At 36.7% G+C, this 22,425-nt stretch overlaps 1 protein-coding gene across 2 annotated transcripts in view; it reads left to right on the forward strand.

The window, feature by feature from the left end:
• GALK2 (galactokinase 2) overlaps nucleotides 1–22,425 on the forward strand; it is a 101,122-nt gene that overhangs the window by 38,139 nt on the left and 40,558 nt on the right. For both annotated transcript variants that reach the window (XM_072402411.1, XM_072402410.1), the window contains exons 6-7: nucleotides 10,580–10,678; nucleotides 12,486–12,638. In XM_072402411.1, coding sequence (XP_072258512.1) covers nucleotides 10,580–10,678; nucleotides 12,486–12,638 — 252 coding nt within the window. The remainder of the gene's footprint in view (nucleotides 1–10,579; nucleotides 10,679–12,485; nucleotides 12,639–22,425) is intronic.

Raw genomic sequence — 22,425 nt, forward strand, 5'->3', positions numbered from 1 at the left:
ATCAAATAAATACTTTATAAGTTGTTACTTTCCCATATAAATTTTTCCTGAATATGTATTTGGTAGTTTTACTTCTAAAAACACATGGGTGAATTGTAGATCTTTGATGCACTGCCCATGACATATGTGTAAATGACAGCAGTACTATACAGTATATGTCTTTCAGTACAAATTTCCTTTAACAGTTGACATAAGATAGAAAGTGGATTGATTTTAATTGGATTGGCAGACCCACAGACTGCATACATACGTCAGATGACGTATTTGCTCATGCCAGACAAAAATCTGACATGTACAGAAGCCCTCCTCATCGCTCATTAGCTGATCTGGAATGACCACTGTGCACTTCTATGGAGGAGATCACAGAGGAGTGCTGCTTGCTTGTCCTCCCTGCTCCATTGAACAGACTGGCACTGTGTGTACATGATCTTTTACCTGTCACTGAAAGATTGTTTCCTGGTATGTGACATCCATCTAACATCGCTAGAGCTTTACATTGTGAGAAGAGAGGGCTTAGTAAAAGCTATTGCCTAACACTGTAAATGGTAAAATATCAAAGATCTCAATTTCTTTGTATGAAGTCAGTGTGAAAAGAAATACAGGGCTTCATTCTAAATATATAAAGAAAAGCTCCCAAACATAAACATAAATGTACCAATCAACATCAAAATGCTATACAGTCAATGTAAAAATAAGCAAATCAGTTAGACAGTGCAAAGGTATATTTCTCCAGTGAGCATTTTATTAATCCAAGATCCTTAGAATATCCCTAGTGAACAAAAACCACACAGATGACTTCTAGTAGAAGCCTTCAGATAAAAAGATTTAAATGACTATACCCAAAATCATTTTTTCTTACCCCTTATTGCATCAATCTTTTATTCTTTTGTAAAAGAAAAACAAATTATGGTGCAGTATCATTATATTGATTAAAGTTTGTATGATCAGGAAGGTCCTTAATATAGAAAAAGACAGACAATGTCCGACCTACCTGCAAACTGGGAATGGATTCCTACAAAATTCATGTGTGAAAACATCTTGAGCTTGAACTCTTGGGTAAATAAACTTACATAGTCATGTATTGGTAATTTGAAACAAAAACTCCTGTTCGTAATATGGGGCTGCTTCCTTTATGTATTTAACAAGATAAATAGAGCTCTAGCCTACAAAAACATTCATATTTAATATTTCCATTGGACTGTTCAATGTAAAAACTGGTCTCTTTATTTTTTTATTTTTTGCAAATACGTCATTGATGTAAAAAAAATTACAGTTAGAGGCCTTTTATTTTATTTATTGTGCTACCTATGGATTAAAGCAAAATAGAAACTGGTGTAACTTTATTCCTTCCCTTTCTGCCCAGGGTCATGATATTTGGCTTGCTGTCACTTTTAATTTGTCTGCATACAGGAATAAATTACAGAAAAAGCAATGTGCACTTTTCCAGTTCACGGCCCTTTTTAATAAATTGACATTCCGCCTTTGATTTTTTGAAACAAACCTGATTAGTTTAACTTACTCTATAAATATATATTTATGAATTGATAATTGTTTTTACTAGGAAATGTAATTGATATTGGACTTCCTTGGCTATATTTAAATGAGTTTGTCAGAAAGAAACAATTATCCGTTAAAATGTAACTATCCTTGAAAAAAAAATCGCACCTACCTTTACTTCCACAGAGCCCTCGATTCCTCCAGAACTGTCCTAGATTCAGTCCCACATCATCCTGTATTTTTTGGTAAATTTTAGTAAACATTTTGGTGATAGGTCCGCTTTAAATGATAATTATAAACTAGTGATTATTTTCTGTAAGCATGCTTCAACAGTGTTCTTCCATTTCATAATATACTCCTAGATTACATTCTGATAATGCAGTAGTCCTAAACAAGTGGATTCTGTATAGGCAGAATCATGTATAGCATGTTGTGTTTTTTTATAAGTGTAATCTTTTTTATCTAGTTTCTTGCTAAATGAGGTTTAAAATTAAGGACTAGTCTTTCACAACTAGATCCGGAAGAAGGCAGAACAATCTCTGTGTTTCTAACTTTCTATCTTTTGGTATCCTAAACTTTTCTTTTTCAGCCACATACATTTTCTTTTATTCCTGTTTTTTACAGAACAAATATTCTTTTTACAACCTACAGTGTTCTCCCCAGCCCCTTTTAGCTGGGCGTACCACCCGGCACTTTTCAGTAACTACCTGGCTGTTTTTGGATAGTTACTGAAAAGTTGGCCACAATACAGGGGCCACTACCGCCTACAGCTTCTTCCCACCCAGCTTACCATATATACCCGAGTATAAGCCGACCTTTTCAGCACCCAAATTGTGCTAAAAAAAGTCACCCTCTGCTTATACTCCAGTCAGGTGCATCCTGGAGTGTCCCTCCAGAAAAACACCCTCTGCCAGACGATTCCCGTCCCTCCCCCCGAAAACTCCCGCTTACCTGATCTGCCGGCGTCCTCCATCGTCTTTTGCGTCTTCTTCCGTCCTCCGGCCGGCGTTCTCTGCACCTGATGAGTCCCCGGGAGTTTCTGGTGACGTTTTAATGCGTACGGACGTTCCGTCCAGGGTGGGGCAGGAAATTCAAATCTATTTGTATTGCATTCAATACAAAATACCTTGAATGCAATACGTTTATATGTGTACACTGTTTTTCATGAACATTTATTTTACAGTATATTATAATACTATGAGAATAAAAATTTAAAATAAATAAATATTTTATTTTGTTTTAGTTTATTTCATTAATTATTTTGACATGATTTTGTGTTTCAAACTTTATTATACTCATACTATTATATTATACTGTAAAATAAAATTTCATGAAAAACAATGTACCGCTTTTAGACATATAAAACCGGACAGAAATGAACCGCCCAGGAGGTTATTGGTCGATTCAGCCCAATCCGGGTCGGCAACCCGGGGCTCCGGAGCCACATACAGCTCTTGAGCCTCCTTGTTGTGGCTTCCTTCCCTATTTACCATGGCTGGTGTTAACACTTACACCGTTTGGGTAAGGGGACACTCCCTCTCCTTTGCAATGCATACGGAGGAAAGGGATTTCCCTTCAGGGGTGGTCCTGGTGGGGGGCGAAGCCATCAGCGCGGGTCTTGAGAAAGTCCCTCGCTGATAGGAGTCCCGTGTTTCCGGGTGCTTACACGTGGGACACTGTACTAGATGCAAAAGCAGTAACAGAGAGCCAGGAAAAAAGAAGTAAAGTAAGTTTAAAAGTAAGTTATATCAACTAATGATGCATAATTTATCATATGATTAATATATGATTAGTAACTAATCATATAATAATCTTCTGATAAATTTTTATTACTACACAGTATTTATATAGCGCTATCATATTACACAGCGCTGTACAAAGTCCATAGTCATGTCATTAACTGTCCTTCAAAGGGGCTGACAATCTAATGTCCCTACCATAGCCATATGTCATTAATGTAGTATAAGGTCAATTTTTTTGGGGGAAGCCAATTAACTTAAAAAAAATAAAGAAGTGAACCTTACTTGTAGAAGTGAAACTTCAGTAGCTGCAGCATTTCCCACCCTCGGCATATACTGGAATCAATCAATTTTTCCTGTTTTCCAAGGTAAAAATAGGTACCTCGGCTTATACCTAAAATTTCTGGGGAGAATACTGAATATATGTTTAAATCATTTTGAATGCATACTATCTCTTGATATTTATTACAAAATGCATATGTAATAGAACATTTTTGATCAAGTCATGTTTGTTTGAATCTTATGCCCAGTTCCATTTCCAGTCAAGAAGGGAGAGATGATGTGGACAGTATGGGGTGATAAGGGTAAGGAGAGTGTTGCACTGGATTCTGATTTTTCCATTGGTGCACTGGTCTTTCATAAATAGAGTTGGGGGTTGTAAAAGGCCAATTCTATTGCGAATAGGGGATAGAAAATGACATAGCTAAATTGAACTCTAGGTATGCACGGATAAGTTTGTTAGCTGTTAGACTGAAAAGTCAGCTTGAAAATGTAGGGAAGTCAATTACTAATTCATGTAAGTGTTCGAAGTGTGGGGTCCCAGGTGGAAAGTTTGGGTCTCATGGAATTGGGGTCATAAAAGAATGGTGTGGAGAGGTCAGAAAGACTAAATACCCCAGAATATTATTATTTTTAGTGGTATGTATTAGGACACAGTACATGTTCGTCACCTTAGATAAAAGTTTTTGATTGCTATTCTACAATACTAAACAACCAATATAAATGACCACTGTTGTTTCCTAATGAAGAGGACACAAAGAGCACCTACCGCTGGTCCTTCCCACTTCCCATAGAACATAACTGCACTGTCTGTAACTGCTTGTTTTTTCTACTGTGGGTGGAAAAGATCACTAATGAACATTTTCAGTGACAAATATTAGTAAGTGATAAGATGTGGCAGGTCAGACACAAGTGTCCACAAAGGTTCAGTGAAGAGCCCTCCATTTCCATATTGACCTATTGTTTTGCAGATCATTGACAACACTAGTTTGCCATTATAGCCAAATGTGTAACTTTGTGGCTGATTTCCTAGAGACAAAGTTTGTGCACTTTTTTATTACAAATGAGAGCCCTCCAGTTAGCAAAATATACTTGATCTCTGTCAGTTCATGGTCTGTGAATGCAAGAGGAATCAAAAACCCTGCTGGAGATGGTGTGCAAATAAACTATTGTGTTAGTACAAGACTTCTGCCTGTGGATTTGGAGGTAGAACATATCTTTCAGTGGCAGATATTCAGGTAGTAGCAGTCCAAATTCCCAGAAAAGTAAACTTAGGATTTCCCAATGTTGGCCTGTTTCCACTGGTAAAGCAAAACTCCAACTCTGCCCCCCCAACTGTTTTTTTTTTTTTTTGCAGTCCTCTACCTGGTCTGGTGATATTACGGTAGCTTTCTTTTCTTCCTCTTTACTCATGTAATTACAGAATTCTGACTGTGTGATGATGCCCTCCTTGGGACTGTGTAGCTTTGAAGCTTGGAGAGGATAACTATAACTCGGCAATCCTTTGTTTTAATATGGATGTGGTGGAGAAAAAACAAGTAATTAAGGTTGGATAGTTGAAGCTATAAGTAATGGTGGTTGGATAGTTCACGCTGTAAGTAATGGTGGTTAGATAGTTCTAACTGAAGTTGATTCCAGCCTGGATCAGAGCTATTCCATCCCAGATTTAAAGCTCGACATTTGAGAACTCTGAATTCTGATCTGATATATAGCTGTCAATGGCAGGTATATACACCTCAACCAGTCTAGCCATCATAAGATCACAGCTATTACTTCTAAGTTTATGTTTTTTGTGCCTAGCCTGCTAGAGAAAGCAGCCATATCAATCAGCTCGATAGTTCTTTTTTTCTCTTTCTTAATGTCCTGTTTATTGTTCTGCTTTGTGTCGTGCACGTGTGTGTGTGTGTGTGTGTGTATATATATATATATATATATATATATTTATGTATATTGTGGTACTGTATCCCTAAAATGTCAGGGAAAGTGTTAAAATGGTTCCAGGGAAATGAAAGTGAGAGAGTGGTAATAGGTTTTTAGAAAAGAAAGCGGGTTCTTTAGGGCCCTGGAGCCGGCCAAGGGAGTGAAAGGGTGGGTTCCTTAGCCTTGGCCCAACTCTGATTCTGGGTATATATTCACCTGCACGGAGATGCAAGGTGAGTAGAAGTAGTAGTAATCAGTCAGAGGGATCCTGCCTGAAAGGGAGCCAGAGAGTTCCAGGGAGGAGCAGGAAGGGGCCTTAAATCAGCTTGTGGGGAATCAAGCTGGAAGGAGGTTGCTGTTTTGTTTTTATGGACTGTGGAAACCCCAGGTTGGGGTTTGGACCCTCATTAGAGACTGGAATTGGATGTATCCTTGCTGTGGGGACGTTCGAATAGACTTTGGACATTCACACCTAGGCTGAAGTAAGCCACTGTGTTATATTGTTTTCCTGAGTTGCTGAAATGAAGCAGTTTTGTTTAGCTTTTTTCATAATTAAAGCTTATGTTTTGATGAAAGCGTGCTGGCTGCAATCTGAGTTGATCCCCAAACTTCACAATATATATACTTCTTATACACAATATATATACTTCTTATATTCTTCTTTTTAATAGGAAGCTAAAGATAGGATCCCTATATGGCTTAGGACAAACTGGAAAACAACATCAGGGATATATATACCAACATCTTTAGCATCTAAATGTCTTACTGCACTGCAGTTTCCAGTACTGCCCTTGCCTGTAGCTAGTCAATCTAATGGAAAGAGTGAGCACCCTTAAGGAGAAAATTGTGTATCAATATCAAAAATAATTGAGCAAAACTGAAAAATACGGAATATGCTGTACTTCATATTATAGTGTTAAATTTGTTTTTTCATTGGTTAAAAAAACTTTTAATAGTTTGTAATACAGTAATACCTTTTAAATTTAAGTAAAAATTTGCTTTAAAAGTCCTAATCATTTATAGCAACAGACACTGTGGTTGACATCACCTCTCCCCCCCCCCCCCAAAAACAAAATCTGAATGCCCAAAATTGGGGGTTCCTTTTTTCCATTTGTCACTTGGATCCTGTTCTGTTTGTTGCAACTTTATTCATTTCTTTGAAATTCTCTATCTCTGCCTATAATTGTATTAATTAGTATAATTGCATAAAATCCTTCTATTCATTTTAAAAATTCTAATTAAAAAGAGAAGACAAAAGTTAATTTTAGACAATCTATAATGCTGATGGCACTGCATACCTTTTCTTCTTTTCCTAGTTGCTGTTCTGCATCAGGCTTCCAAAACAATGAAAACAAATGTATTCTGGATGGGGAGTTGTTTTAAGGATTTGGACTTCCAGGGGTTACCTGATGTCGTTAGAATACCAAAATACTATATGTAATTATGACGGGAAGTAAGGGGAAATCTCTGTAAAGGAACACTACATAGTAGTTAAAACCCAGCAACCTATCCTTTGTTCAAAACGAAATGAAAATGGTTTTAACTTGACTTCACCACAGCATTACCAATAAGGGATTTTACCCTAAAAACAGGGTTTATGTTTTATTTTAAGCAATAAATGACTTGGTTAGGACCAAAATTCATGTGCATGACCATGAATATATATTACCTCACTGGCCTACTCCTTACCTTAAAGAATGCTTAATGGAATTTGCTAATAAATAGAGTTAGAGCGTATGTAATTGTTTTACAGATGCTTGTCAGTATTTCTAGAAATAAATCGGTCTATAACATCTTTAATCCCTCACAGACATGAGCAAATTTTTCCATTTTTCTCTTGTATACCTGGAAAATGAATTTACAGCTCATTAGTAAAATTTCTATGATTTTTAAAATTGTTGTAAATATCTGTTGCGATCAAAGGTTCTCCCTGAGCTGCACATGTGAGACTTTTTTTCTTCCGCCATGGAGATGACTGATTACTCATGACTCAGGAGAATACATGCGTCTTAACACATGAAAGTAGGCCTAATCTTCATGTATTTATATTCCCAATTACACCACATATTTGTATATTTCTAGAGCATGTACATGAAAGGTATTATGGATGTTGTAATCCAAACTCGTTTTCTTGTGCTCTTACCCTTAATGTTATGGTAAACAAAAGATTTTGACTGTTTTTGGTCTGTGATAGATTTTCTAGTGATACCAATTCCACTTGGAGGATTTCTCTCTTAAAACAGTGTAATATCTGATTGTCATTTATACATGTAATATCTGGTTGTCTATGCAACCTTGTTTCTAAGATTACAACAAAAAGTGTTAATTAAAACATTTTGGAAACTGCATATATTTATTTTTTAATGTAGAATACTACCTGCAGTGTGTACTGATTTGTGTTATATTGAGTTTTATTGTAAAGTTTTAGAATATCATAGATATGTATTTTATTTATTATGGTTACATCTCATCAGACTGTGTACCATTCTGTGGTGCTACACCATCTTGCATACATACCTTGCCTTGTTACATTTTACATTCAACTTACATTATGACATTAGACTGCTGCTTGGGATTTGTAATTTTTATCCTTAATATCATTGAGTTTCTGCTGTGCTGCACTGGCTTAAAGGTGTCCTGATATGATTTACCATTTCTATTTTCCTGAGGAAGCAGTGTTCATCCATGCTGTGAAACACATAGAAATTCCATTAATTGAATTTACAGGTTCACTATAAGAAGTCTCATCAACTGATGAATCACTTTTAAGTCTGAGATACATTGAACCTATTCTGTATACAGATGTTTATGTTTTTATAAGCTTTGATGAAAACAAATGTTTTGTGTTTTAGCATTACAATCACATTTGAACTGATCGTATTCATGATCGTTGAGAGGATGTCATCCTCCATCATTCGTAGTTTATAGTTATGATGATCTGTTGACATTTCTGCATTGTAACATATACAATATATGCAGTATTCATTTATTTGATAACCTTTTTACAGATTTTTTTTTAGGCTAATACATAACTGTGGTTTACAATTTACTTATAGTTATAATTAATTTATAATTATTATGCATCATACATGGTAACATTCTTTACTGTGTATACAGTTAAGCATTGCGAAATGCTTAGCAAATATAAAAAGATAGAAAAATATAACCATGTGACACTTCATTTTTTGTGCTTTTGTTTTCGATTTATTGTACATTTTCTTTGATCCACTCTGCTAACAATGTATGTGAGAACATGCAGCCAAGAGGGGTGGCTTTGTGAGAGTGGTCTTTTGGGAGTAAAGAAGCCCGTGGGAGCAAGTGATAAGTAATTTTAGACTCTACCTACTCCCTAGACTAAATAAATAAACATTTAGGGTATTTGGATGGCTTTAGTCTTGAAGCAGTGGAGATCTCCATCTTTGTTCTACCTTCTTTGCTGCATTGTTTGGCATGGATATTGCAATATTCAGATACTGCATCACAACTGAAATGTGCTCTCTGTTAGATTGCATTACAGAAAATTGTACCTGCCTGGCCATGCCACTGTCCCTGTTGTTAGCCAAAGTGGCCAATAATGATGCCACTGAACAAAGGAATTGGTGTTGGTATCTTCACCTGAACAATTCTGGTAGTAATACCTTTTTAAGATATAAGCTCTTTTTTAATATGTGTAATAGTGTTGATATCTCACCTTTTAGCCTTTAGATTTATATGCTAAGCACAGTAGCTCTTATGGTGCCTAAACATGAATGCTACTTGTTTTTGCAAGCAAAGGCATGTTGTTTTTTTTTTTACCAGCTTAGTAATAACAAGTTTAACTGTAATTTGAAAACTACTTGCATAGCAAAACTGCATTGTACAATGGGAAGTATAATCTTTTACTTTATTTGCCAATAATATCAATGTATGGCAATGTAATAACCATTGCAGTGCATATGTCTTTGTTTCCGTTAGTTATTAGTGAGTTAAGATGTGTCAGACCAAATCATAGGAAATTAATATTTCAGGACATATCTCACCTCCTATTTTCCTAAGTTGGACATATGGTGCCACAGAGCTTTTACAGCAAAGAGAAAACACGACTTAATTACTTGTGCAAAATACGTAGTCTGGTTTGGGTTTATAAGTATATCTATTATTAATATTATTATTATTATCATCAATATTATGAATATTTTGTAGGGGATTTGCATCTTGTTTACATATTTTGAGTACAATATTACAACATTGTGGATAACAGAGATGGTACTATATATGTGTCATTATTTAACAGAAAAACATGGCTCAGTGCCTGGTTTATGCACTCTGTGGTATCCACATTAACCAGCTGTTAATTACTGTTTTTTTACCTTAAAAGCCCAATGGTCCATATGTCTTGTTAGACAAATAATATTGAGTTTGCACAATGCTTTCACAATTCCCGATTATATATTTTGGCAAAGGAGAGTATAATTATTTTCTTTGTCTGTGCTGAATTGTAGCAGCTTCTTGCACATCACTTGGCATGCACACTGGGAAGAAACCACAAAGTGGGTGGAGGTTCCGGACTAAGTGTCTTTTATTTTCATTATTCTTATGTATTGAACAAGCAATGCTAGTAGTTCTTGACAAATATTCAATAAGTTTTGTCTTAACGTTTCATATTTAAGTAATGTATGTGTATGAGTGGTTACTCACTGTTCCTTCTCGTCATTGTTTATTATGACTTTGACACTGAAACTAAGAAAATACATTTTTTTCTGTTCAATAAAAACAGGCTGCCTGCATTCCTTTACTTTTTTGCTAACATCAGCCAATATGTATTACCTTATTTAAGGAAAAAAATCAAACAAGATCTCTGATTACAATGAACAACATTCCTATATCATTGACACTTTTTTGTTGAATCAAGACCCATAGGAAAAAATTTAGGCAAAATGATGGTTTATTATCTCGTTGTGTCTTGGTAGCATTATGATAAGATGCTCACATTGATAGCATGCTCCAAGATGATTCAAGAATACTTGAAACATTACTGTTTTTTCAAAAATGTATCAAATGGAACTCTTAATTTGGCCCCACTGTGAACAACAGTTCAGTCACTGTAATCCAGGAGCAAATGACTGTACATCTTACATGAATCCTGTGCAAATTTGACTTTTCAGGTGGAGCTTGCTGAAACCTGTGCAAAATGTGAACGTTACATTGGAACAGAAGGTGGTGGAATGGACCAGTCAATCTCATTTCTGGCAGAGGAAGGAACTGTAAGTAACCAAGATAAATTAAAACCTGCTTACCAGGAATATTTGCATTACCTGCAATATTTGTTTTATTACTTTATCCCTTTTTTTTATAGTTCATCTTTAATTACTTTGTACCTGCCAAAAGGTCCTTTCCAAATCTCCTCCCTGCTGGTGTTCCGCAAGGGTCAGTTCTTGGATTGGTTCTCTTTTCTCTGTACACCTCCTCACCCGGTAGTCTCATATCCTCCTTTGGCTTAGAGTACCATCTGTATGCTGATATCACTCAGATCTATCTGTCCACCCCTGACTTATTATCTCCCTCAGTTCTGGATAAGGTTTATGAAACTCCACCTGGATAAAACAACTCATCATGCCCCTCCTCCCACACAGACACTTTCAATTTCGAACCCTAATGTCTTTCTTAACTGTTAATAACACTGTTATTCAACCTTCCCCTTAGGCACGTTATCCTGGCATCATCTTTGATTCCGCACTCGCTTTCACTCCCCAGATTCGGAAAGTTTCTTAGTCCTGCCAATTCTACTTGTGCAACATCCTTAAAATCTGCCCTTATCTGTCCCCAAGGACCACCAAATTGCTAGTACACGCTCTCATCATCTTTAGTCTGGGCTACTGTAACATCCTCCGCTCAGGCATCCCCCTGACCAGACTGACTCCCGCCTCCACAATCTATTTTGAATTTTGCATCTATACTCATCCATTTTTTCCACCCTCCTCATCAGACACACAAATACACCCTTAGGCGCTTTCTTTGCCAATCCAATGACCTACTAATTACTTTTTCGTTCATAACCTTATCACATGCACGACTCCAAAACGTCTCTGGAACTCTCTTCCCCACCCTTTTGGGGTAGCTCTTACTTTCTGCACATTTGAAGGAACCCTAATACCCATCTTTTTAAACTCACCTACCTGTCTGCTTCTGCCTCTTGCAACTTCACCATCTTTCCATGTCCTTCCTACTATTGTGTACTACTCTCTTCCACCTCTTAGATTGTAAGCTCCTTTGGACAGGGTCTTCCTCCTGTGTCATTATTTGTAGCTGTCTGGTAATTGCATCCCCTATTTCATGTACATTCCTGTGTAATATGCTGTTGCTTTTTAAATACTGATTACAAGTACTACTACTATTATTAGTAATAGTCTGTTTATGATTGTCTGTTTTCTTTTAATGACTGTATTTTGTCAGACTGCTAAACACTGTCAGATATGGTGCGTATGATGGAGGATGAATATTTGATGCTGTTATTTAGGGACTGTATTTCTTGGGTACTCCCACAGCAAGAGTTCCTTAGCTGAATATACATCAGTGAGTCAGGCTATCAGTTAAAGAGGAACTAAACTCGTTGGTGAGTGGTGAGCTTCTGCCATAATCAGATATAAATATGACACATACTTACCTTGTGCTGCGGAGCTGCAGCGATATTAGTTCCAGGACCTGTCATCCCTGCCATGGCGCTGCCATGTTTACAATGGGCTGTTTGGCGGACCTTTGTGGAGACGGCAATCCTCTTCACTCATTGGATGATTTTCCCTAGAGGTTTGCTCCTTGTGTGGTTAAGAGCTGAAACAAAAGGCCACCAAGAGCCAACAGGAGCCAGGGAGTTAGTTATGTGTCTTTTGTCAAATAGTATTTCTTTCACTTTACGTCAGCTTTATGTGTAGCGTGTTCTTAGATTTTCCTTGCTACAGTTGATGTCAAAATAGAAACCAGTAAATATTTCAGCCCATAGTTCACTATATATGACTTATTTCCTGATTTTAATATATATAAAGGATGTCTTATTTTGTCTTGTTACATCAACAGGCCAAGCTGATAGAGTTTAACCCTGTAAGAGCTACTGATGTGAAACTTCCCTCTGGAGCTGTGTTTGTTATTGCAAATAGTTGCGTTGAAATGAACAAAGCGGCAACGTCCCATTTCAATATAAGAGTTGTGGAGTGTCGTCTAGCCACCAAGGTACGGAAACTATCGGTGATAAAGCTTTTTTAAATACAATGTAAACAGCAGCACAATAACCACTTCAATACCAATACTTCAATACTAAACCCTTTTTTTCAGACCATTTTTTACAAGTCTGTATCCCATTAATTTTTTAGTCTGTTAAACAAATAGTAGTGTTTTCCAGGGCTTTCTTGTACATGTTTCTAATATTATAACTGTCATGTAATGTTTTAATCAGAGAAAGTAGGTTAGGGAAAAAAACAAACGTATATTTGCTGTATTATACAAAACATCATTACATATGTTAGCTATATATATATATATATATATATATATATATATATATATATATATTATATACATATATATATATACACACTCACTGGCCACCTTGTTAAGTGCACCTTGCTAGTACTGTAATGGATCCCAGATTTTATTATTTTGACATAATAGCATCAAGCAGTTGCTGCACATCCGCACATCCATGCAAGTTCCCCATTCTACCACATCCTAGGGTACTTTATTGGATCTGTACATAGATCATTTATTGTCAGTTCCAAAGGGATGTTATGGCATGGCGCGTTATCCTACTGAAAGTAGAAATCAGAATATGGACACTCTACAGTAATAAAGGCAGTAATAAAGGGTCAGCAATGTCATGGCATAGCTCATTATCCTGCTGGGAGTAGATATCAGAATATGGACACCCTACAGTAATAAAAGATCAGCAAGAATACAGGTAGGCTGTGACATTTAAATAGTTTGTACTAAAAGGCCCACGTTGTGCAAAGACAATGTCCCCTACATCATTACACCAATAGACTGAACTGTGGATACCAGGCAGTATGTACCCCTGCTTTCCTGTTGCTAATTCCAGAATCTGACCCTACCATCCATCCCGCCAGAATTAGGGACTCGTGAGACTAAGTATCATTTTTTCAATCTTTCAATCTCCTTTTCTTAGTTGACAGAAGTGGCACCACATATGGTTTCCTCATGCTGTAGCCCACCTGCTTCAACAATCGATGTGTTGGGCCTGATTTATCAAAGCTCTGCAGAACTGGGTGAACCTGGGTGATCCAGCAAACCTGGAATGGATTTCTTAACAGCATTTGCTATTTGTTAGCAAATGTTTTCAGTCCTAGACCAGATCCATTTCAGATTTTTGAAATGGATCTGTTCCAGGACTGAAAACATTTGATAGCAAATAGCAAATGCTTTTAAGAAATCTATTGCAGGTATGCTGGATCACCCCAGGTTCACTGATGAAAGTGTATTCTCTGCAGCCTTCGAGAGCTTTATTAAATCAGGCCCAATGTTTGTTTAGAAATTCTTTCTGCCGTGAGGGGTTGGGAACTGCTGCTCACTGGACACTTTCCCCTTTTCAGACCATTCTCTGTAAACCCCTAGAGATAGTTGTGTGCAAAAATCCCAGCAGACCAGTGTGTCCTGATATCAACAACCATGCCTTGTTCAGAATCAATTAAAGAAGCTTTTTTTCCCGCACTTTGGTGTTCAGTTTGAACTGCAGGTCGTATTGACAATGTTTACATGCCTTAATGCAACCTGTTGCTGTCTTGTGATTGGCTGATTATATATTTGCATTAACATGCAGTTGAACAAGTGTAAAAAGAGAGAGAAAGAGGGAAAATATTTTCCAAACAAATTAGTCAATTTGCAACTACAGTGTACAGTGTTTAAAACTCCTCTACAATGATCAAAGAGTATCGCCCAACACATTTCAACAACCCTTCAGGGGGTTGTTGAGATCAAAAACTTAAGGAAACAATAGCAGTAGATAGTGTAATCACTGTGCCTAAAATCGATGAAGGTACTAAGGGAACAGCCAAACCAAGGTACCCCGGAAGATAATACTTTAAGAGACTATGGGCGATAAATGACTATTTGCTGTAATGGTTGATTAGGGAAACTTAAATATTAGTAGATGTCATAATTCGCGATAAGGCACGTAAGGTATAGGTAATCAGGTATAGTTAGTCCTAAGTAGGTACCATAACACTTAATAACACTATTTAGGTTCACTATTTAGGTGAAAAAGCCTTCACTTCCTACTGTAAGTTGTTACTGTGTCCAGCTATTTATCAAGAGGTGTCTTATTGTCGGTATAATTTGTTAGTTTGTGTGACCTTAATCTGTTAGGATCCTTGGTGGTTTTCATTGGGTGAAGGACGAGACACCACTAGCCAGTCTTAAAAGAGGTGTATCTTGTAGAATTGTTGGTTAATGTACACTACCTACACAATACTGTATACACAACACCATATACAAGGAGCAGCCAGAAGCCTGTAAAATTGGCCTAGGTACGTTTTCACTTAAAATCTAAAGACAGCATCGTTTCTGTTATGTATATATTAGTAATTAGTTATAAAATCTTTGAGGTTTTCATTACTGTGTGCCTCTGTGATCATTACAGAGACAGAATATGATCCAACATTTTACAATTATCACTAGAACAGGAGGTGGGGAGATATTTTTCAATCTGGATACCTGTTTTGGTTACATCCATCTAAGGTTAATTTCGCTCACTTTGTAAAAGCTTTCTTTCACTTCCGTTTACATATCTGGGACAGAAAGTGAAAAAACATCAATGAAATACAGACAGCAAGAGTAATTTCTTCAAACCATCATTCTCAAAACATAGAATGGTCTCAGAAGAAGTCTACTTTTTAATCATAGTAGAAAGTCCATTAAAGTCTTTTGTTAGTCATAAAGATGCCACCCAGTTCACAACAGCATATGTTATATATATATATATATATGGGCATTATATTGTGTCACAATTCACTTGTATATTTTTTCACCTTTAAAGTCAATGCATTTGCTTTGTTCTCAGTGTTGTTTGTTTTGGGGCATAGTAAATACAATTTATATTGTTTAGAGCAAGTGTGCTTTTCTAACTAAGACAGGAAACCAGAATGTATACGACAAACACACCATGCCATGTTTCTAAGACATGGGACAAACAGGTAATTGGTCTCTATAAACATTATATTTTTTTTCTGGGGATAACTGGTGAAAAAGAATGAATGTTGTTGTTCTGAATGTGTATCACTCATATAAATAGGGCAAAAGGGATAGTTGAAAAGTTTACATAAAGATGACTCTGGTAATCATTACCTTTATTTGTTCCAAAAAAATCCACACATAGTGCCGGGGGAACAACATTTTTTTTTTGCCTTATTGAAAGAGAAAATAATTGTGCAATGTCTGTCTGTTTCTTGTACAATACATACAGTTTTCTCATTGTATCTCAGCCTTTCATTTAGATCATTATCATATGTTCACAAGTCATTACTGTAACATTATTCTATTATATGTATTGTTTATTTTTAGTTAAGTTGATATATGTATACAGTTCACTAGAGGTAAATTAGGATTAAAGAAAATATTTGGATCCTTCTCAGCCCCTTACTTTGTTTTATGACATAGTCTAGGTGCGATTTATCAGCTTTGTCTCACAGCAAGGCAAGGCTGACATTAAGGAGTAAAACTAGAAGATCATATTTATAAATTGTTTCCACATCTGCTAATTAAAAGGAGCATTGTACCAATCAATCTATGACCTTAACCACCTAAGAAAACTTGTCAAGAACTCAAGTCATTCAAGCTGAACAAAAAAAGGAATTAGCAGATGTTATGCCAAATGTAAAATACATTTTAAAATGACCATCAGATCGAGAGAGATGCGTAACTTAAAATGTGTGCCAACGTTAGCTTGAAAAGATTATTTTTTGTAGCTTCATATTGGTCAGTGAGACCACTTGTATTGTCAATGGAAGGAGGAAAATACGAGTGAGGGAAGGAGTAAAAGACAATGCAGGAGGAGGCATATGCAGGGGTGATACTAATTTTTTTTTTAAATCGGGAAGAGAAAAACTAGACATACCCTCTGAGAATTGGTATTGGATATATAAAAGTGGTGTTCCTTTCCTCACAAATATCACTTTTGGGTGTTGATAAGGGTGAATGTGGTTTATCTATCATGTTCCTCAGAGTGATTTATCCTTACCTTATTCATTATGTATGATCATGGGAAAAAAAGAAACAAAAACATTTGTGATTGGCTCTTCTAAATTTGAAATAAATTGAAGAAACCCCCTCAATCTGCTTTTCTGATGATGCCTAAGGGCGAAAGGCGTCAAGAACGGGTATAATCAGAATGTGTACAGTAAGATAAAGTTCATTTAACTAGTATGTATTGTTAATAGGATCAGTTGGCCTATGTTAAAAATGTGCCACGCTTGGGGAGACAGGGCCAACAGGGGGCGCTACGGCTTGCACAAAAGTGGTGTGGGCCCTGAGAAGGGACAAGGTGCAGAGTCTAAGCAGCAACCAGGTCTTCTCCAGAGCCTCTGTTGGTGAAGATGTTGTACTGCTGGTTACCACCAGGTTGCGGTCCTTGGGCACACCAGGTTGGGAAGGAAGATACACGGTACCAAATCACTAAGCAGAAGAATTTTCAAGGCAGGCAGCAATCAAGAGAGATCAGGTCATAGACCAGGGATCATATACCAGGGATCCAGGAAACAGACAGCAGTGACACAGGGAACACAGGAGACACTGGAAGCAACAGGTGAACACTGGAACAGCACAAGGGAATTGGCTGGAAACAACAGACTGGGCAAGAAGGGGTTAATACAGGAGCTGGCAGAGGAAACACTGAATTAACCAACAGCTGCTCCAGGAAATGCTCAGCAAGGTAGGTGGCTCGGCACTAGTGGAGACACGTTGCACCAACGCTGAGTGCTGTGTCTGAGCTAGCTAAATAGCCAGGCATGATTAGGAGGCAATCTTTTGACTGATAGAGCATGCAGAGTCAGAACTGCCCCCATTCGCAGGAGAGAGATTCCTGCGCTTTAGCGAGGAAGAGGTAAGTGTGACACTATGGTGACAAATGAAAATATGTTTTTATGTGATTTGAAATAAATTGTCATATGATTTTATAAAATAAGTGTTTAATTCAATTGTTAGTAAGTACTGGAAAAACCACCACACCAAAGAGCTTTTTGTATCTATAAATATGAAATAGGGGTGTGGTGCAAGAATTTTACACAACAACTCCACAAATATTGTATTGTCAGAGGGAATCCTGTCATGATAAAACATGGTTTGCTGTTTCTGTACTATCGTTTTGCAAATGCTAGTTGCCTAGCTGTCATGTTTAATCTTTATTTATTACTTTGAGGCAGTGACCCAAAACTGGAATTAAAATAAGGACTAAGATATTTAGATACGTAAGGTTATGGTTACTTTTTTCAATGTTTACAGCATCAAAACACTTTGTAATATAATGGATTCTGTGGCCATAAGGCAGTTCTCGTATGCTGGAAGGACTCACAGCCTCAATAATTTACCATCTTCTCAAAGTTAACAAACAAAGCACCACCAAAATATTAGGAAAAATATGGATGGGCACTATAAAAGCTACAAATCCTCTTCTACAGCTTACTAGAAAGGTTTGATTTTTTTGGGAATACTCAGGTAAAATGCCTACAAATGTTAAACTGTGATAACTACTCGGGATACTTTTCTCACACCATTCCTTTTTGCAGAGTTTCGCGAAGGCTATCAGCTTTGTTAAGCTCAGTGCGTTGGGATGCAGTTCATAAATGTGTAAATTGCAGATAGCTGCGTTGAATAGGATGGAAGAAACTGTCAATTAATAGTCAATACTAGATAACCCTGTTGGTATAGGGATTTGTTTTTTATGGTTGTTAAGGTTAGGCTGTCATAAATGTGTTTTATAGGGGTCTTTAGAAAGTACAGATGGCTCAGTGGTTAGCACTCTTTTGCAGCACTGGGTCCCAGGTTTGAATCTTAGCCAAGACACTATCAAGGAGTTGTATTGTATGTTGTCCTCATGTTTGCATAGGTTCCTCGGGGCACTCCATATTCTTCCCACATCTTAAAAAATGTAATTAGATTAACTGGCTTCCATATGTCATAGATTTGTTAATGACACATGACTGTGGTAGGGACATTAGATTGTGAGCCCCTTTGACAGTTAGTAATATGACAATGCACTTTTTAAAGAGCTGCATAATATGTTGATGCTTTATAAATAGAGATAAAGGTAATAATAAAAGAGGGTTGAAAACAGCAGGTACATTTTTCTGCATTGCCTCCAGACATTTCTAGTAAATAAAATTAGTGTTAAGAAATCTGTCTGACAGTAGGAAGGAGGGGCTCCATAGCATTGGGTTTTGACAAATAGGTGCTAATCACACTTTTTAAATCTACGTCCATTTGTTAACGTAGGGGTTTTCAGATTATGATGGTATTTGACATAGGTCTAATGAGAAATATTAAGGACACCTCTAAAGAGTCGAGTTTGAGGAATTTTCAGTACTGTAAATTTGACAGGGAGCGTGACACCGTATTATAAAATTTTTGACAAGAAAACAAATGTAACTGCTGCAATTCATCTAAAAAAATGGGATATGGTTTGTTTTCCAGTTATTTAGAAGTATATTGATGTATTTGTTTTCCAAGTGAACTGACAGTGTTTTTGTAAACTGTTAGCCTGCGTGTTCAGTGGGAATTCTTTCCTTTTTGTGGTATTCATTTTGTAGCCAGCAAGAGGGCCATACCCCTCAATTTTTAAAAAATATGGAAAGGGAAGTTGTGGTTTATTAGGGTGAAAAGCAGATAATCTGCAAAAAAGGACGCTGAAAATGATTTAGCACGGATGTATAAATCTTTGATATTCAGATTGTGCCGCAGGGAGTTCTATAAAAAACGCAAATAAAAATGGGGAGCCATGTCTGTTGCTGTTTAGGTGGCCACACCTGAATATAAAGCTAACCTGACAGAAACAATGAGCCTTAGCACAGTTATTGAAGAACTGCAAGCTTAGATATGTGAGGAAGGTATCAGCCTTAGGTGTATATCGGGCTCAAATAGAAAGCTTTGCAGTACATCTTCAAAAATGTAGTTTTTGTTTTTGAAGTTTAAATTACACACCTGAAGTTGTTGAATGGGTAAATCGAATATATGTAGGCCTGTAAAAAAAGCTGGATATCCCAGCACAACATATCTATTTATGTGTCTTAATAATTCAGTTTATATATATATATATATATATATATATATATAGAAAAGTATTGTACCAATATGTAAAAATATAAAAACCATATTGGACATTTCCTGGTACATATTAAGCTTTAAACTTATAGTATTTTTTAGCAAAGATTTTGGTTTAGAACCCTTTTTACCTATGGTGACAAAGATGGCACAGGTAAAGGTGGTGCAAAGGTGTCACCTGATCTGATGCCTGCGCAGTGCCAGATCAGGTGACGTAACCAGAGGAAGAAAAAAGACAGAGTAGGATGGTAGTGCCCTGCCCTTTTTCCAGGATGAAGACAGATTCCAGCAAGGCCCAATCCAGGAAAGCTCTGGGGGGATCAGAGGATCTGCTCTATTTATCTAAAGGTGTGTTTTCTTTTTTAGTTTAGTTCCGCTTTAAGTCTTAGTTTGGATGTATAATAATCTGGTGGTAAGGGTTTATATAAACAATTGTTTATATATCATATGGGTTGCCGAGGGCTATAAAGAGCTTTGTTTTTTAAAATAAATTTTCTAGCTGTCTTTAGCAAACACGAGATGTCTGGTGTGTCAAAATTTCCTTGAATGTTTATTACTGACATCTTCACAATGACTAATTGTTGGCACCATAAAATTACAGCTTTCTGAATATTGCATAAAAACGGAATACAAAATTGGATACTAACTAAAAAAAAAAAAGCTTCTAAAGTCTTTAATAAAACATTAACATTTGATAGTGATAATAAAAACCATGGCATTTAGGCAATGTAAACATGTGATTCTTAAGAAACAAAACTGTTTAAAAGCTGTGGTCAGTCACTTGTTGAGCACATGTCTTGGAGGAATGTTTAATTTTTCCCGATGTTCTGTCTTCAAGATGTTTGCACTAAACACTAATATATTGGTACTATGATATATTTGGGTTTAAAATGATTTGAGACAAAGTACCTGTCCTAAGCTAATGCAAGCTGCACCTATAAACACTATCAGCCTGATTTATTAAAGCTCTCCAAGGCTGGAGAGGATACACTTTAATCAGTAGGTCAGCTGGGTGATCCAGCAAACCTCTAATAAATCTGATTCAGGATTCAAAACATTTGCTAGCAAATGACTGAATAAATCCATTCCAGGTTTGCTGCATTACCCAGCTCCACTGATGAAAGTGTATCCTCTCCAGTCTTGGAGAGCTTTCATAAATCAGGCACTATACCTTTTTAACATGGGGGAACCCTTACAATTATATCAATATCCACAGGTTACATAAAATTAGAATGATGGGCAGTAGGAAGAATGCCACTTTTACGGATAGCCAACAAGATTATTAATGCCATTTACACTGACCTGGGAGGCACAGATTGTGTTGACATATATAAATGCATGCAACTGACGTAAACTCAGACTTCAGAACAAAAAAAAAAAAAATATCCTTTTTGCTACTATTTTTTTGGTATGTGCTGTGCATTTTTAACAAAGGATTTTTGTTTCCTACAAATTATTCTAGCCCAAAAAAATGTTTGTAGTTGGTTCCATATAGAGTTAACATTCAAAAATTTGGGACCCGAGGAGTGCCGGATTTTCTAAAATTCCGGATTTTTGAACGTTATACTTATCTCCACACACAGACCAGCCTTCCTCTTGCAGCACCTGCAGACATCTGGCACAGTTCGAGGGAGCATGCAGCAGGGACGTCTCAACGTGTATTTAGTGTAGTAGTGGCTAAACAGTGTACTGCTGTCCCTGTATTGTAATTGTGATCGGAAATTTATGCCTGAAAACTGAAGAAAACAGATTATCGATGGTCGGATTTTCGATTGTCAACGGTATGACAATCAGGCAAAGATCAAGTTTGTTACACAAGTGTGAAGTTAATTTAGTAAATGGTCCTTTGCTCTGTAACTTAGGTTTAGTGCAAAAGGTCTTGGTGATGTAGATGAAGCTAGGTATCTGCAGTTGTCTAGAAAACAATAATGGTGTGATTCTTTAGTTTCTAAAATCTTTACTAAACCTATTCCGGTATTGTTCTAACATTTTTGAGACATGTATTATCTACAGTAGCCCAGTATAACACTGGGGAACAATCTTGAACACATTTTTGTTGACATCAATTTTTAAGCTTATTTACACTAAAATAGGTATGCTGATTCTGAAAGTGCACTTAGTTTTCGGTTATAATCGGTTATATTAATGCGATTGCTGTAGCATGGATTTGTATAGGCTATTCATTTACACGCAAGACAGTGTGGTCAGAGGTTGTGCACTGCTCTACATAGTGAATAAGCAATTTTTTTTTTTTATATTTACACACGTATTTCCTTTTTTTTCAAATCATGTCTTGCTCTGCTGTTTCTCGTCCTAAGTTCCTAAACAACCCTGATTCATTTTGTTATATCTGTGGCAGTTTCACGATTCCGAGTCAAAGGGCGAACATCAGCACATTTGTAGAGCATGCCTATTTGGCATATTTCAAAGCCAAACTTGGTGATCAAGATAAGTGTTGGGCCCCTCAGAAGGTGTGCAAACAGCATGTCGAGGGTTTACAGATGTGGACACGTGATAAGATGCCATTTGGTATACCTATGGTTTGGCGAGAGCCAGTAGATCACTTCAGTGACTGTTACTTTTGTATAGTGAAAACTTCAGGATATAACAAGAAAAATAAATGTAACATAGAGTATCCTAGTCTACCATCGGCTATATGCCCAGTGGCTCATTCAGATGAAATCCCAGTGCCGGTTTT

This window comes from Pyxicephalus adspersus, chromosome 2, assembly GCF_032062135.1.
Source record: "Pyxicephalus adspersus chromosome 2, UCB_Pads_2.0, whole genome shotgun sequence".
Classification (NCBI taxonomy): Eukaryota; Metazoa; Chordata; class Amphibia; order Anura; family Pyxicephalidae; genus Pyxicephalus; species Pyxicephalus adspersus.